At 46.2% G+C, this 16,555-nt stretch overlaps 1 protein-coding gene across 2 annotated transcripts in view; it reads left to right on the forward strand.

The window, feature by feature from the left end:
• The window catches only part of DOCK1 (dedicator of cytokinesis 1), a 570,880-nt gene that overhangs the window by 117,708 nt on the left and 436,617 nt on the right, over positions 1-16,555 (forward strand). For both annotated transcript variants that reach the window (XM_055424405.2, XM_055424406.2), the window contains exons 19-22: positions 4,507-4,604; positions 11,013-11,102; positions 11,436-11,536; positions 15,909-16,043. In XM_055424405.2, coding sequence (XP_055280380.1) covers positions 4,507-4,604; positions 11,013-11,102; positions 11,436-11,536; positions 15,909-16,043 — 424 coding nt within the window. The remainder of the gene's footprint in view (positions 1-4,506; positions 4,605-11,012; positions 11,103-11,435; positions 11,537-15,908; positions 16,044-16,555) is intronic.

Genomic DNA, 16,555 nt, shown 5'->3' on the forward strand with positions numbered 1-16,555 from the left:
CTAACAATACCTTCTTATCATGGTTTGCCTGGCGCATTTTGAATTCTTCCAGCCTGGGGTCCTTCTGAGCAGGTGAAATCCCTGCTTGGGGGCATTGGGTTCCTTGCATGCCTGGGGAATGGTAGGTTATGTGCAGGCACTTTGCAAATTTAATTCCCCGGGGAAGATTCCACTGGCAGGTTGGGCGCTGGTTTGAGACTGGGTTATAGCGAGGATGACCCTGTAGGTCAGATGTCACCCTGGATATGGCCTTCACAGTTCACTCGCCAGATGACCAGCTACTCCTTGTAGACAGCGGCCACCAACCTTATTGGCAGCAGGGACCAGTTTTGTGAAAGACAGTTTTTCCACGGACTCGGGGGTAGAGGGCTGGGTGAGATGGTTTTGGGTGATTCAAGCACAGCGCATTTACTGTGGATGCTGCATCAGCTCCACCGCAGATCATCAGGCACTGGATTCCAGAGGTTGGGGACCCCTATTCTAGGGCCTCACTGAACTCAGGGCAGTCTCTCTCATGGAGTACTTCAGCTTCTGCTGGGTCGTGCCATCTTCACTGCGTCATAAGCCACCCTCTTACCTATGGGTCATATTCCAGAAGCATGTTTGGAAGCTGTTATTTGCAATTTGAATATGTTTCCCCATTAAACAGTGTTCTGAATAGCAGGTAGGTAGGGCCCACCCACAGAATCCTCCTTAACCCGCATGTCCCTGGAGAAGAGGACTGCGAACCAGGACATTCTCAAGGTATTAAGTCACAGTAATTTCCTAGGGAGATGCACCTCACTGTCTCTGACTTCCTAACTCTTTGAGTTCCACCAGTCTCAGGGTAGTCCCCTGCCTGGGACTGAGGGCAGGGCACCCTGGTTTCCGCAGCGGCTGTTGCTGGGCAACCAGGAAATTGCCGCTATCAGCGATGCAGCTTACTGAGAGCCGGGGGACCGTCTTTTGTTGTTCATTTCACACCAGCCAGCGATGCCTCTTCTCGGGATGGTGGCTTGTCAGGTGTGCGAGATGGAGTTGCCCCAGTTGGCATTGAGTCCCAGATTCTCATTTGAGGGAGTCATTTTTCCGAGACCATGATTTGTTCCTGCGAAGGTCCGATACTTGGGGAAAAGGGGTGGCTGCATTACTCATCGAGATTTGTATGAAACGTCTCTGTTCTCAGCTCTATGCTGGATGCTGTGGGGGAGAGGAAACAAAGCAGGAGACGTGGTTCCTCTCCTGAATCAGCTTACTGCCGAATGAGAGAGAAATCCTGACACGGAGAGTTATTACGGGCCAGACTGCAGTGGCTGCTGGGGATTGAGGGGGCGCTGGGCACCTAGGGGCTGGTCAAGCTCCCTAGGTCCCTCCCTTCTCTGACCTCTCTCATTTCCCAATATCTCAAGGGCTTCCCTTGTGGTTCAGATGGTAAAGAATCTGCCTGCAGTTCAGGACACTCGGGTTCCAGCCCTAGGTCCGGAAGATCCTCTGGAGAATGGAATGTTAACCCACTCCAGTATTCTTGCCTGGAGAATCCCATAGAAAGAGGAGCCTGGGTGGCTGCAGACCATGGGGCTGCAAAGAGTCGGACATGACTGAGTGACTAACATGATGATCTTTTCTCAGAAGTACAGCGTGGAGGTGGACCTCAGCCTCCCTCTAATCCAAAGTGCCACTAACTTTGCTTGAATGGATTCAGATTATTAACTAGCCTCTGTTTAAAAAAAAAAAATTGCTGGTAATTCTTATGAGGTAGAAAGCTCCCCTCAGAGAAAGCAATGGCACCCCACTCCAGTACTCTTGCCTGGAAAATCCCATGGGTGGAGGAGCCTGGTAGGCTGCAGTCCATGGGGTCGCAAAGAGTCGGACATGACTGAGCGACTTCACTTTCACTTTTCATTTTCACGCATTGGAGAAGGCAATGGCAACCCACTCCAGTATTCTTGCCTGGAGAATCCCAGGGACGGGGGAGCCTGGTGGGCTGCCATCTATGGGGTTGCACAGAGTCAGACACGACTGAAGCAGCTTAGCAGCAGCAGCAGCAGAAAGCTCCCTTAACCCCAGGACTGAGAGTATGACTGAGCAGGATGTAGCCTTTTCTCACTACTTTCCTTTTGATTAGAAGTTAAAATGTGTCAGCTTTCTTGATGAATGACCAAAATGTTCATCTCTTTGATGGATGGCTGCTGCAGGTCTTCCTGCCGGGCATCATGCTAAGTGCTTTTTCCACGTCTTACTATTTAATTCTTGCACCAACCCTGTGACTCAGGGAACCATGCACCCATTATTCAGATAGGAAAACTGAGGTGAAGGTACTTGTCCAAGGTCATAAAGCAGTTGTTGCTGCTGTTGAGTTGTGCAGTCATGTCTGACTGTTTGTGACCCCATGGATTGCAGCACGCCAGGCTTCCCTGTCCTTCGTCATCTCCTGGAGCTTGCTCAAACTCATGTCCCTTGAGTCAGTGATGCCATCCAACCATCTCATCCTCTGTTGTCCCCTTCTCCTCGTGCCTTCAATCTTTCCCACCACCAGTGCCTTTTCTAATGAGTTAGTTCTTCACATCAGGTGGCCAAAGTATTGGAGCTTCAGCTTCAGCATCAGTCCCTCCAGTGAATATTCAGGATTGATTTCCTTTAGGAATAACTGGTTTGATCTCCTTGCTGTCCAAGGGATTCTCAAGAGTCTTCTCCAACACCACAGTTCAAAAGCATCAATTCTTTGGTGCTCAGCCCTCTTGATGGTCCAACTCTCAGCATGGCCCAACTGATGCTTGAATCTATGCTGTTCATATTCCAAATACACTAGGATGTCCACCTGCGTTTTCCTGTTTGTAACTCTTACCTTCAACACCTGTACTTGAGTGAGGTCATACAAATGAGAATGTGTGTTTGGTGTTCATTACCTGTATGTCTTTTATGTGGTCTGATCTTTATGGGCTTTCCCTGATCGCTCAGATGGTAATGCAGGAGACCTGGGTTTGATCCCTGAGTCGGGAAGATCCCCTGGAGGAGGGCATAGTTTCCCACTCCAGTATTCTTGCCTGGGAAACTCCAGGGACAGGAGGTTGGCAGGCTACAGTTCATGGGGTTGCAAAGAGTCTGACATAACTGAGCGACTAACACTTTCACATTCTTAAATTATAATTGTTGTCTTGTGTTCACTGAAATTCTACCTTATTGCCAAAATTATGTTTTTCTTTTCAGTATTGACTAGGGTTTTTCTTATAGAGACAGTGTCTGTAGCAGAAGTTCATTCCTGATGAGCATAAACAGTACATTAGATGTGTTTTGCTAATTGTGTTTTTTTCACGTAATGGGATATTAATATGACTTGAAATGAGAGTTGCGTAGGCCCATGTCTTTTCCTCGAGGTATTTTGGAGTCTGTCTTCATGCCTTAAACAAAATCATTTCTCAACGTTGTCTTCCACATTTAGTCTGCAGAAACCATTGCATTCAACTTGTGGTTTTTCTGTTAGGAAACAAACATAAAGACTCACAGAAAGGCCCAGCCTTGGTGAGGGCGGCAGGCTCACTACAGCAGTGGCCAGCATTCCTGTCTCCTTCAGGGACTGTCCCCTTGCAATCTCAGTACTGCATTTGAGTTGGTTATTTTATATCGCATGCCCAGGCGCTCAGTCATGTCCGACTCTTGCGATCCCTTGGACTATGGCTTGCCAGGCTCCTCTGTCCACGGGATTTCCCAGGCAAGAATGCTGGAGTGGGTTGCCAGTTCCTCCTCCAGGGGATCTTACCAACCTGGGGATCGAACCCATATCTCCTGTGTCTCCCACATTGCAGGCGGTTTCTTCACTGCTGAGACATCAGGGAGGCCCTTATTTTATATTATTTTATCTTAAAAAGTAGTCTTATTCTCAAGCAGGGAATAACCTCTGGGGAGTAGCTGCCAGGAGCAGCCTTGCAGGCCTGCTGCTGCTCTAATCAGCTCACTAGTACTTTACATTATCTCACTAATACTGACAGCAAAACTAACTCACACTAGCACAATAGATGCACAAGAAACTGAGACGATTTGAACAATTATCTTGATTTTAATTGCCCTCCCATCTCTACGAATTCTATACATAATGGATGAAATTAACAATCCATCCCTTACAGTAAAAACTGTAGGGCATCAATGATATTGAAGTTGCGAATGCACAGCCTATGAAGACCTGAGCTTTGACTCCTATATAATTCCAATGTCAGAATTAAAGCCAGGAGAACTCTGCTTTGCCTTCTTGTAGGTGGAAAGGCTGGTCTTCCTTTCGTGGGCTCTCAGCTGCCTTTCTGAAGCTTTTGTTTGTAAATCATTTCATGGTGAATGTCATTGAAAGGAATGAATTCAGCTGCACTGGACATCAAGGTTGCCTCTAGAAAAGTATTAAACTATTTAGCTGGCGAACATTTCCAAACAGACTCGGTTTTTCTGTTCAAAAAGTGATGTTGGGGACCTGATGTGCTGGGTGCACGAGGGAGGCCAGGCCCTTGCTGGGAGGAACTGATTGTCGTTTCCTGTTTCCAGTGGACTTGCTGGGGCTCCTCAAGTGGCGATCCAACACCAACCTGCTGCAGCAGAACCTGAGGCAGCTGATGAAGGTGGACGGCGGGGAGGTGGTGAAGGTAACGTGTTGTCCTAAAGTGTGTTAACAGGCGGGGGTGCGGCCTCCCCGGACAGTAGAGCCACGCCTCCAAGACACGGCAGGTTCGGTTTCACATTGTGGTGGGAAAGCAGGTCACATGAATTATTTGGTTCCTCGATGCAAATCAAAGGGATGCCCACACCCTGCTGTAGTCTTTCGAGTGAGCGATAGCATCGTGTCAGAAAAGCTAGGTACCAGCAGGGACCTCATGTACAGCACAGGGGACTAAGCTCATTATTTAATAAAAACCTGTAATGGAAAAGAGTCTAAAAAGCAACATATAATATGTTATAATATACAATGTATCACGATATGTACAATATGTAATACATATATATGTGTATTTATATGTACATGGACATGTGTGTATGATGGAACCACTGTGCTGTACACTTGAAACTAACACATTGTAAATAAACTATACTTTAATAAAAACAACCCTCCCCGATAAACCTTCCAAAATTTAAAAAAATCATGTCCGTACCTTGATTAGAAAAATAGCTTGTTGAGAGAAATGCTGTCACCCGAATCTTCAGTGATTGATAACCCTTTTGCAGTAGTCATATCAGAGATTGCTGATCACATCACCACCACAAATATAGCAATGAAGAAGCTGGAAATAATGTGAGAATTATCAAAACGTGACCCAGAGACACCAAGTGAGCGAGTGCTCTTGGAAAAACGGGGCCGATAAACTTACTGGATCCAGGGTTGTCACAAACCTTGGAGTGGTAAAATCAGCGTACCTGCCAAGTGTGATGAAACGAGGCCTGCCGGCGTGAGGCTCTGGTTCTGACCCCTTAAACCCCCAGCGTCTTCGGGATGTTGACACATGCCTCTAGGAGGACAGAGTCCTTGACCCTGGTCGGGGAGGGTGGCCTGGCTTCACTGTGATGGAAACGGTCTTTGGAAACAACTGAGGCCAGGACTCTGGGCTCCCTTCCAGTGGCTCCTTGCTGTGGGGCTGCCGTAGGTCGAGTAACCTCGTTTACGCTTCGCTTTCCCTGCTGTAGCCTGTGTCTTTGCCGGGCTTCCCTGGTGGCTCAGACAGTAAATAATCTGCCTGCAATGCAGGAGACCTGGGTTCAATCCCTGAGCTGGGAAGATCCCCTGGAGAAGGGAATGGCCACCCACTCTAGTATTCTTGCTTGGAGAATTCTATGGATAGAGGAGGAGCCTGGCAGACTACAGTCCATGGGGTCACAAAGAGTCAGACATGATTAAGTGATTAACACACACACTTTCCCTGCTGTAAAATGGACAGAACCACAGTGCATTGTTTAGATGATCATTGCGTGATCAGGAGGTTGCATGAGGTTCTGGCCCTGGGAGGTGATCCAAGAGTGTCATGATTTATCCTCGTCGCTGTCCTGCCGTCCTGGCTCTCGACTTACCCAGAAGCCCTGTCGTCAATGTGGAGAGCTGCGTGGTGCGTCCGTGAAGTCGCAGTCTTCAGTCTCAGCTGCTTTCCCCCCTTGCAGTCTTGGTTTATTTCTTAGCCTCGCACAGAGCAAGCTCTGGAGCAATGCTCGGTGCCCTCCTGAATCTTCATCTGAGATCGGACAGTCAGACTGGTGTGATCGGAGGTCCCTTGGAGCGCTCAGGTTTGGTCTTTGTTGGCGCTTTTGGTATTTTCTTCAGCCTCTCCTTGTCTCCCGTCTGCTCGGTGACTTCTCCTTGTACGGAAGGCAGTGCCCATCCGTGGCCAGTGGGCTCCACCTGTGCTGGTGGCAGCAGGCTGGCCCCTACCTCCTGGTTGCTCCTGAGCGGGCTCCCCGCTGCCAGGTCTGTGCTGCTGCCTTAGTCCCGTAAGAGATGCTTGCGGAGGGAGACAACCTTATCTCTCTAAAAATTAATTACTTAAAATGGTCTCAATTAAACAGCAGTGTGGTTAGCTTCAGTAGAAATTAATTCGGTGGCGTCGCTCTCCTGAATTCACCGTATAACCGTTCATACATATCCTCGCTAATCTTCAAAGTCTAATCATCTTTTCCCGGCCCTTGTCTTCTTCTCCTGGCTTGGACAATGTTAATTGTATTTTAAACTTCCCCGGGTTCTGTGGATTCCCTAATTCAGATGAACACTGGCTGAATAACTTCCCAGCACTTCCTTAAAAGACCCACAGTTAATGAAATTGTGTCCTCTTTCATTTTCCGGCCCCTGGATCACGTCAGGGATTGCTTGTATTTCAGTTGAACTTTTGTTACACTGACCAGGGAAAATCTAGAGCCATCTGGTTTTATTGCCTTCCTCTGTTCCTTTTAGCTGGTCTATTATCATCTCCCATCTTCATCCCTGGCGGTGATTTTTCACCTCTCTCGTGACCCTTCCTGTGTTGACTGGAACTGCCCAGGCCTGGAGGACCTGTCTGACCCTTACCTGCCTTGCCTGGGTGTTCTTTCCCGTCACCAGCATGTCTCAATACCCTTAGGCCTAGAGTGGAGAACGGACTCATCTAAGGACCGCACGGGGTCCTAGCCTGCATGGGGCTGCTTTCCATTGTACGGAAGAACACTTATAGGCTGTGCCATCTTATTCCACTTGTTTAAGACCTCCCTTTTGTGTATTTGTAACTTTTTTCTTAAGATTTTTTTTTTTTTTGATGTGTACCATTTTTTTTTGGGAACACTTTAGAGAAATTAAAGAACCTCTTGATGAGGGTGAAAGAGGAGAGTAAAAAAGCTGGCTTGAAACTCAACATTAGAAAAACTAAGACCATGGCATTCAGTTCCATCAGTTCATGGCAAGTAGAATGGGAGAAAGTGGAAGCAGTGACAGATTTTCTTTTCTCGGGCTCCAGAATCGCTGTGGACAGTGACTGCATTCACGAAATTAAAAGGCACTTGCGCCTTGGAAGAAAAGCTATGACAAATCTAGACAGTGTATTAGAAAGCAGAGACATCACTTTGCCGACAAAGGTCCATACAGTCAAAGCTCTGGTTCTTCCGGTAGTGATGGACAGATGTGACAGTTGGGCCATAACATAAAGAAGACTGAGCACCACACAATTGATTTTTTTTTGAATTGTGGAGCTGGAGGAGACTCTTGAGAGCCCCTTGGGCAGCAAGGAGATCAAACTAGTCAATCCTAAAGGAAATCAACTCTGAATATTCATTGGAAGGACTGATGCTGAAGCTGAAGCTCCAGTACTTTGGCCACCTGATGCAGAGAACCAACTCATTGGACGAGACTCTGATGCTGGGAAAGATTGAGAGCAGGAGGAGAAGGGAGCGGCCGAGGCTGTGATGATTAGATGGCATCAGGGACTCAATGGCCATGAATTCGTCCAAACTCTGGGAGATAGTAGAGGACTGGGAAGACTGGTGTGCTGTAGTCCATGTGGTCGCAGAGCTGGACACAGCTTAGCAACTGAACAACAGCAGCATTTTTTAGAGTCTTTATTGAATTTATTACACTATTGCTTCTGTTTTGTCTTTTGTTTTTTTTGCCTCAAGGCATGTGTGATCTAAGCCCTGACCAGGGATTTGAACCTGCACCCCTGTATTGGAAGATGAGGTCTTAGCCACTGAACCACCAGGGAAGTCCCTGTGTATTTGTAACTTTTACTGGAAAGATGACATTGCCTAATAGATTGTGAAAAGTATTTGCTCATTTGGAAAAAGTGACATTGCTTGAAGAAAATATTTGCTCATAAGAAAATGGTGATCGTGGTTTTCAGTGGATGGCCTTGGAGAGAGGGTGGGAGTCAAAAGCAGTCCTTTCGTGGCCTTGTGTGAGGGTCCACCCTCAGGACTCTCCTGGCCCTGCACCACTGCAGCTATCCAGGCCCCACCCCTGTTTCTGTGTCATTCATCTGGGTGGGGCGGGTGGACCTATTTCCTTGAACTGTGCCAAGCCAGGGCTTGGCACCTGGTGAGTCTCTTGGCAGGAACATTGGGCTTTTAGCAGATGGCATCAAGTTTTGACCTTTGCAAAGCTTTTACAGTCTGAAAATGATGGGAAATGATACAAAAGTAATGAAGGTGGTGCAGGCTTAAATAATTACGGAGTTGACAGAACCGTGGATGTCTAGACCAGAATGCCTCCGGGTCCGGCTGGTTTCATTCCCGTGCCCATTTCTATGTGACACTTGCTGGCACAGAATAGGGGGTCTGAGGCACAGTGGAACAGAATGAGGATTTTGTGCCTGACGGGTCTCAGATTGCTTGCTAGGTCTGGGAGCTTGTCCTCTCTTGGGAAGAAGAGCTTTGTTAGTTGCTCAGTCATGTCTGACTCTTTGCGACCCCATGGATTGCAGCCCGCTAGGCTCCTCTGTCCATGGACTTCTCTAGGCAAGGATACTGGAGTGGGTAGCCATTCCTTTCTCCAAGGGATCTTCCGGACCCAGGGAGCCATCCCAGGTCTTCTGCATTGCAGGCGGATTCTCTACCATCTGAGCTGCTAGGAAAGAGCTGTGGGACCCTGGATGTGCGAGCTTCCACAGCTTTCGGGGGCTAGGGGGTGAGCTTTGGTGGGAGGGCAGGTCTTTGTGTTTGGTTTCTCAGTCTCGAGATCCTCTGGGGACACGAGAGGGCCTGGAGCTCTGTGTGTGGGCCAAGCAGCCAAGGAAGACCTGTTCCAGGGATCGCACACAGCCACTCCTCTGTCCTCGCTGTGGGGCCATCTCACTACTCCTTGTGTCTTTAATAATGACTCGATTAAGATGTAATTCACGTACCAGAAAACACCCTTTTAATTCATACAATCCACTGGTTTTCAGTGTATCCACAGAGTTGTGCAACTGCCTGAACAGTCTCGTTTCAGAACATTTCCATCACCAGAAAAAGAAACCCTATACCTGTTGGCCATCACTCCACTCTGCCTGCAACCAGCTGTCTTTATAGATTTGACTATTCCAGCTACTTTTAAATCGAGTGACAATATATAATATTTTTTCTTATTGACTTGCTTTCCTGAGTACAGTGCTTTCAAGGCAAGTGGTGGCATGTATCAGAACTTCATTCCTTTTTATGTTTAAGTAATAAATACTGCACTGTATGGATATGCCACGGTTTATAGACTTTCCCAGGTGGCACTAGCGGTAAAGAACCTGCCTGCCAATGCAGGTGACATAACAGACAAGGGTTCAATCCTTGGGTCAGGAAGATCCCCTAGAGGAGGAAATGGCTACCCACTCCAGTTTTCTTGCCTGGAGAATCCCACGGACAGTGAACGTGGCAGGCTGCAGTTCACGGGGTTGCAAAGAGTCAGACACAACTGAGGTGACTTAGCATGCAAGCATCCCATTCATCAGTCTATCCATTCATGATGTGATGGACACTTGGGTTGTTTCCACTTTTGACCATGGTGAATAAAGCTCCTCTGGATATTTGTGTACACATTTTTGTGTAGATATACGTTTTCCATTCTTTTGGTTTCATACCCAGGAATGAGATTATTGAGCTGCATGGTAAATCTACATTTAACCCACTGATGGATTGTCAGTTGGTTTTCCAAAGCCATTGCCTCATTCTACATTTCTTCCAGCATATGTATCAGGGCTGCAGTTTCTCTCTGCCTTTCTCATGCTTAACTATTGTCCATCTATTGATGATAGTCACCACACTCTGGATGAAGTGATACCTCACGCTGGTTTCAATGTGCAGATCCATAGTGACTTAATGATGGACACACACCCTTCATCCCCTTGTACGGTCACTAGTCCACTGTTTGGCATTTTGCCCTGCCCCACTGACAGGGCACTCATTACTTCCAATGCACTCTTCTCAGTTCATCTTATACTTCTTTCTCGGGAGAGTAGGGGAAGGATTCAAAGATAATTTCTAGTGTGACATAACTTTGAAGTGTCCTAATTTTTTCAAAATTATATTCATAATGTTTTGTCATTCTATGCTGTAATATTTATTTGGTGACACAGGAGGCTATAAAAGGATTTCTAATTTACTGTTAAATAAATTAAGCACTTAGTGGCCCTCTGCTCTGTACCCCAGTTTCAGAATCACGTAGCTCTTCTGTCCTTGCACCTGTATTTGCAGAAGATCCTTTATTAAACTAGAAATTTGTTCCTTTGTGGCTTCTGCCCACTTGCTAGCTCAGGTCCCACCCGGGGTGATTCAGATTCAGTCTTCCCAGGGTTGCTGTTGACCTCCTGGTCTTGGTGACAATCAGAAGGGTTGGAGGGGACCATGGGGGTGTGTGGGGGATGAGCTCTGTGCATTTCCTTGCTGCACATCCTCTGCTTAATTTAGGGTGGCATGTCTTTGTTCTGAATTCACTCATCTCAGATTTTTGTCATGTGCATGTCGTGGCTGTGAAAAGTCAGTAGGTGCTGTTCGGGAAAGCTGGGTGTTGGGAGTTCTGCCAAAGGTAATCGGCTGGGGAGAGCTGGTGAGTTTATATCGTCTGTTGACTTTCTGTGTCCCTCCAGTTCCTCCAGGACACCTTGGATGCCCTCTTCAACATCATGATGGAGAACTCGGAGAGCGAGACCTTTGATACATTAGTGTTTGATGCTCTGGTAAGAGACCTTGACTTTGCACCTGCTCAGAAATTACGGGGCTTTCATGTTGCAACCTTTGAAGCTGGGGCGGGAGCCATCACAGTAACCTTGAAAGCGTTTTCAGTTGTAAAGCCAATCAAAGCAAATGAATTGAGAAGTAGAAAGTTTCTGGCAATGTAATGCTGTAGTTAGGCAAATGTAACTGGTAGGGGAAGAAGAGGTAAACTGGCTGACCAGCCTGTGTCTGAAAATGTCAGTGCTCAGTTGACTCGCACAGAGGTGCAGGTGGTTCAGCTGAAGATTCCAAATTGGTTTGCATCTCTTTTGCTAATGAAAATATTAATTTAACAGGTATTTATCATTGGACTAATTGCTGATAGAAAATTTCAGCATTTTAATCCTGTTTTGGAAACCTACATTAAGAAACACTTTAGTGCAACCTTAGCCTACACGTAAGTTCTTTTTTGTTGTTTTAAAACCAGTTCTTTTTTGTATTTTTGTTAAGACTCTTTTCCATATACTTTTGCCTATGGTTCTACATTTCCCTTTGCCAATGGTGAGTTTACTGGGATCATTTTTACTACTGTTTCCCTCTTAATAGACCTAAAAATCTTGTTGGAAAAGATAGGGGATGCATTATAGGATTCTGGAATAAATTCTCATTCTTCTCTGCACCTTTCTTTTGTCTTTGAGTTGTTCCCTCTATGTTTGATGACATGGATATATGGATACAGAGTGCTTGCCGCACTGTAGCTTCCTCACGGCCATTTGATGAATAAATACATGGATGTTGAGATTATTGGTTATTTAGTGTGAATATTAATAAAATTCAGTCTTTTCAATCTATTTTTTCACTCTATTATTTAAGGTTGCAAGTGATTTACTTATTTTTGTTCTGCTGGATCAAGCTGGATAAAATAATTTTTTTTTTCTTTTAAAGTGGTTTAGTTACTCAGTGATGTTTAAAGAGCCAGAATGTTAATGTTGTTCAGATAAAACATCTGCAGGTCTGGCAGTTATTTTTAAACTTCATCTGGATATTGGCTTTTAATACTCCTGCATTTCTTTCCTTTTTAAAATTTGTTCTTTACGTAGTTGTTTTTATTGAAGTGGCATTGATTTGCAGGGTGGTGTTAGTTTCAAGTTTACACCAGAGTGACTCAGTTATGTGTGTGTGTGTAATATATTCCTTTTCAGATTCTTTTTGCTCTTTAAAGAGTTCCTCTCCTTTGTTCTAGAAGCTTCAGCTCTAACTAGCTAGGATTCTTACTCCCCACCCAGCTGTTCTCCACTCACCCAGTTGCTCCCTACCTGGGCCCCTGTCAGGTCTAGTAGGGCTCCCAGGGGAAGGTGTGAAGCCTGGTGTCAAGGCCACCACCCTGGGACTTGCTGCCTTGGCTTATGTTACCCCTCTGTCACTTGGCAAGCTTAGGTTGCTTAGCGTCTCTGAGCTTCAGCCTTCTCATCTGAACAACAGCACGGTTGTAGGTTTTCTTGAGAATTTTAATGAGTTCTTAACATGTCAAGTGTTTGGAATAATCCGTGGCACTTAGCACCAAGCAGTAGTTAGATTTCGTTATTATTAGAATTATTAGGGCGAGTTCCTCGTTCTCTCACAGTGGGATTTATTGGCACTGATTCAGACTTTTTTTCTGTGTGAGCTGCAGTGAAAAAGAAAAGTTTAATATTTTAAAGAACATTTCACTTAGGTTCCTTAGAAATGATTCCCTTTTAGAGCCAGGAGCTTGAATCGAAGTTCCCATCCGTGTCTTGCCCCTACTTAGGTCAGAACTTGTTGCCCCTGGCTGCAGGAACTCAAGGTCCGCAGCTCTATGCCTGAGTCTTGGATTCTTCAGTATCTGCTTGAGTGCTTGTTTATTGCAGGGCTGCTGGTGGAGCCCCACGTGGGCAGAAAGCAGGGGTGTCCTCAGGCACACAGGGCAAGCTGTGACAAGCTTGGTGCTTGCTGACTAATCAATGTTTGTTTAAGACATTCTGTTCTCTCGGTGGAGAAGCCCAGTTGGCCCGCACTTCCGAGGGTTCCCTGCAAACTCCTGGTCGGGTGGCACCATCTCGCTATAGCAACCAGAAGGAGCCAGTGCAGGTTTCATGGGGGTGACCTGTATGCTGCTCTGGGTCCTACGTGACCTCCTCCTGGGTCACCTCCACCATCCTCCTTTACTGAAACTGGGTTTTGACTTTCATTGTAGAAAGTTGGAACGGTGGCAAGGTCACTGTGCTGCAGTCCAGGTCCGCTTTCGGGCATCCCCTTGCCCTTATTCTCAAAGGGGGAAGCAAACCTGGGGTGCATTGGGCAGGTTACTCCATGGAAGACGCAGGAAGTACCATCTTCCTGTTAAATTACGACAGGATGGAGCCGAGAATCCGTATCCTCTCGTCCAGTCTGTCATCTGCAGAAAAGGCAATTTTAATTTCAGAAAATAAGTGTTCTTATCTTGTTTTGACAAACCAGCAACCCCAAGTGGTTCTTCAGCCGTTGGAATCTGAGCATTTTCGCTTTGAAATGCCAGAGGAGATAATTGAGGTTCACGCAGTTCTAACGCAATCAGGAAGGCTGCCTCTGCCCTAATGAAGTGTTTGCAGCCTTCTCCAGCCCAGGGGACATTCCAGTACCAAGCGTCATCACAGACAGTCTCTCCCCTCCCCCGCTTGGGGGGGAGGCGGGCAGGGGCTTAGGTTAGATTCCCGTCCAGGCAGTATCTTTACCTCTTTCCTTTGATGAATGTTGAGACCTGGAGCCTTTCTTTGCAAACAACTCCGAGAGAAGAAATTAACGATGACTAGAGGCAATGGATGTTACTTCTTAGCCTTCTAAGTCACAGAGCAGGTGCTTGCTGCATGGGTGGTTCATGGGGCAGAGTGACTGGGGCTGGTCCAAGTGAGGAGGGAGGGAGGCGTCAGCTTTGGGGATGGTTCTTTCCGAAAACCAGCAGGATGTGCTCCTCCTGTGCACAGACCTGCCTCTCCTGGAGCTGGTTTGGGCCTCCTCCCCACTGACCCGATGCTCCATTTGGTCTGCTCCTTTCACCCAGGGCTGAGCAGTTTGGTCTTTCTATAGTTACAAGTGGTGTGACGGGTGTGGATTCGGGTCCTGTGACTTCCTGATTTCTTTTCTGATTCTGGGTCAAGCTTTTTTGCAAATTATTCCTTCTTTTTGTTCTTTCCTTTGACTGAGCTATTGGAAGGATTTCCAAAATCTATTTCTGTGGAATGTATGTGAAAAGTGAAAGCGTCGGTTGGTCAGTTGTGTCTGACTCTTTGTGACCACATGGACTGTAGGCCACCAGGCTCCTCTGTCTATGGGATTCTCTGGGCAAGAATACTGGAGTGGGTAGTGATTTTCTTCTCCAGATGGAATGTATATTTCTTGGGCTATCAATAGGGTTTAAGAGAACAGGGTGTGTGGGCCTGTCAGTTTGGGAAAGTATGTTAAACTGGGTGAAACAGGGTTTTTGCCAGGACTTGAGAGGCTCTGCCAGGCCTCAAGATCCATCACAAGACTTGTAAGGGTAGATACCTTCCCAGGATCGGGGCCAAGGGAACCTAATGGGAGGGGATCTTTCTGGCCTCGCTTCTTTAGGACACACTGCCAGGAAGGCTCCTGTGATAGCGTCGTGAGGGTTCTTGAGTTCTTCAGCTTGATCAGTGTTAGAAATGATTTCACATCCACTCAATCACCCCAAAGCCTTTTTATTGTGATTTATCAGTAAAATCGTTACTCTTAGGTTCTTCCGAGGTCATCCATGAGCCAAGTTTCAGTTGCTCTTATGAGTGACTTGTAATAATCTCAAATAACAAACTGGTACACACTGGCTCACAACTTAATAGGAAATGCTGTCAGTACCCTGGCAGATTTTTTTTTTTTTTTGATGAATGTTTAAAAGCCAGAAAGAATTCTTGTTGATTACTGAAAAAGTTAGGGGGTGGAGAGATTTGGTTTAGGGGGTAATCTTGGTTGTTGTCATACAGGTTTTACACATGTTGCTAGTTTTTGAAGTTACAGTGTAGCCCAGTGCACGGAAAGCTGGAAATATACTGAACTTATTTGATTATTCCTTGATGATTTAAAAGGCTTAACTTGAAGATTATTAGTTTATGGGTTGGTAGTTGGCTGCATGGTATAGAATACAGGAGTTGTGAGTTCAGTCTCTGGGTTAGGAAGATCCCCTGGAGGAGGAAATGGCAACCCACTCCAGCATTCTTGCCTGGGAAATCCCATGGACAGAGGAACCTGGCGGGCTACAGTCCATGGGGTTGTAAAGAGTCAGACACGACTGAGCACACAGGCATAGTGGTAGAAAATGTAGACATTTTTACAGAATTGGAAACTAATTATTACTCTTACTGCCTCTATCATTTGAAAAATAGCACTCAATTAAAAAAAAAGGGCATTATGAAAATAGATTTGTCTGTAAAGAAAACCCCTTTGATTTTGTTGTTGAGCATTAGAATGCTAGATCACCCACCGAGTCCTGGGCTTCTCCATCTGCAAATTAGGGGTAAAACCGAACACTTGTCATACAGTGTTGTTGTGGAGAATAAATTATATAATACTCTTAAATGCTTAGGGAGACATCTAAAACTTAGAAAGTGCTTGTTAAACACTCAGATCTCGCTCCTCAGAGTTGTTTTATGGGTCACTTTTAGTCTGTTTCGAATACATTTCACAAATATGCACATACTGATAAACTGTGAACCCAGCTAAAAAGAACCCAAATGTCCACTTGTGTGTTTCTGCCCCGGTTAAGAAACGAGATACTGTAGTTGTCTGAACTTGTCGATGTGTGTTTCCGTTCTGAACAGGAAGCTGACGAAAGTTTTGCGGAACTACGTGGACAGTGCTGAGAAGCCGGGAGTCAGTGACCAGCTGTATAAAGCCATGAAGGCTTTGGAGTACATCTTCAAGTTCATCGTGCGCTCCCGGATCCTGTTCAACCAGTGCGTGTCCCTGTGCCAGCCCTCCAGAGGGCTGAGAGGAGACCCTTTCCTTCCTTCCTTCCTTCCTTTGTCTTCTCCCTTCCCCTGCCTTGTTCTTTGCCTTTCTCTCCTCCTCCCCTTCCTTTCCCCGCGGTCTTACAGAACACAGCAGTTAACGACAGCAATTCTGGGCTGGAGCTGTCCATGCTCACCCTAACTGCTCCCCAGTGGAGAAAAGGCAAGCCCTGAGTTTGAGTCTTGAGCCCTGAGTCTGAACTGTGTGCCTGTGAGTCAAACGTTGTCTCCTGAAAGTGTTGGTATTTTATCCGAGGCAGTACAGAATGAACACCCAGAGTTCTGCAGTTCTTTTCAGTGTTATTTTATAGAGGAAAAAAGCCCCTTGAAGAACACACAAAATTAAAACAAGCCACATCAACAATAATAAACAGCAAGGTAAATTAACTCACTTGGGAAGATGGTGGGGCTTCTGCCCTCTTTCCTTCAACTGGAATCATGTTTTGTTTCTAGAGAGA

This window comes from Moschus berezovskii, chromosome 12, assembly GCF_049115385.1.
Source record: "Moschus berezovskii isolate FMDL1 chromosome 12, NW_MosBer_1.0, whole genome shotgun sequence".
Classification (NCBI taxonomy): Eukaryota; Metazoa; Chordata; class Mammalia; order Artiodactyla; family Moschidae; genus Moschus; species Moschus berezovskii.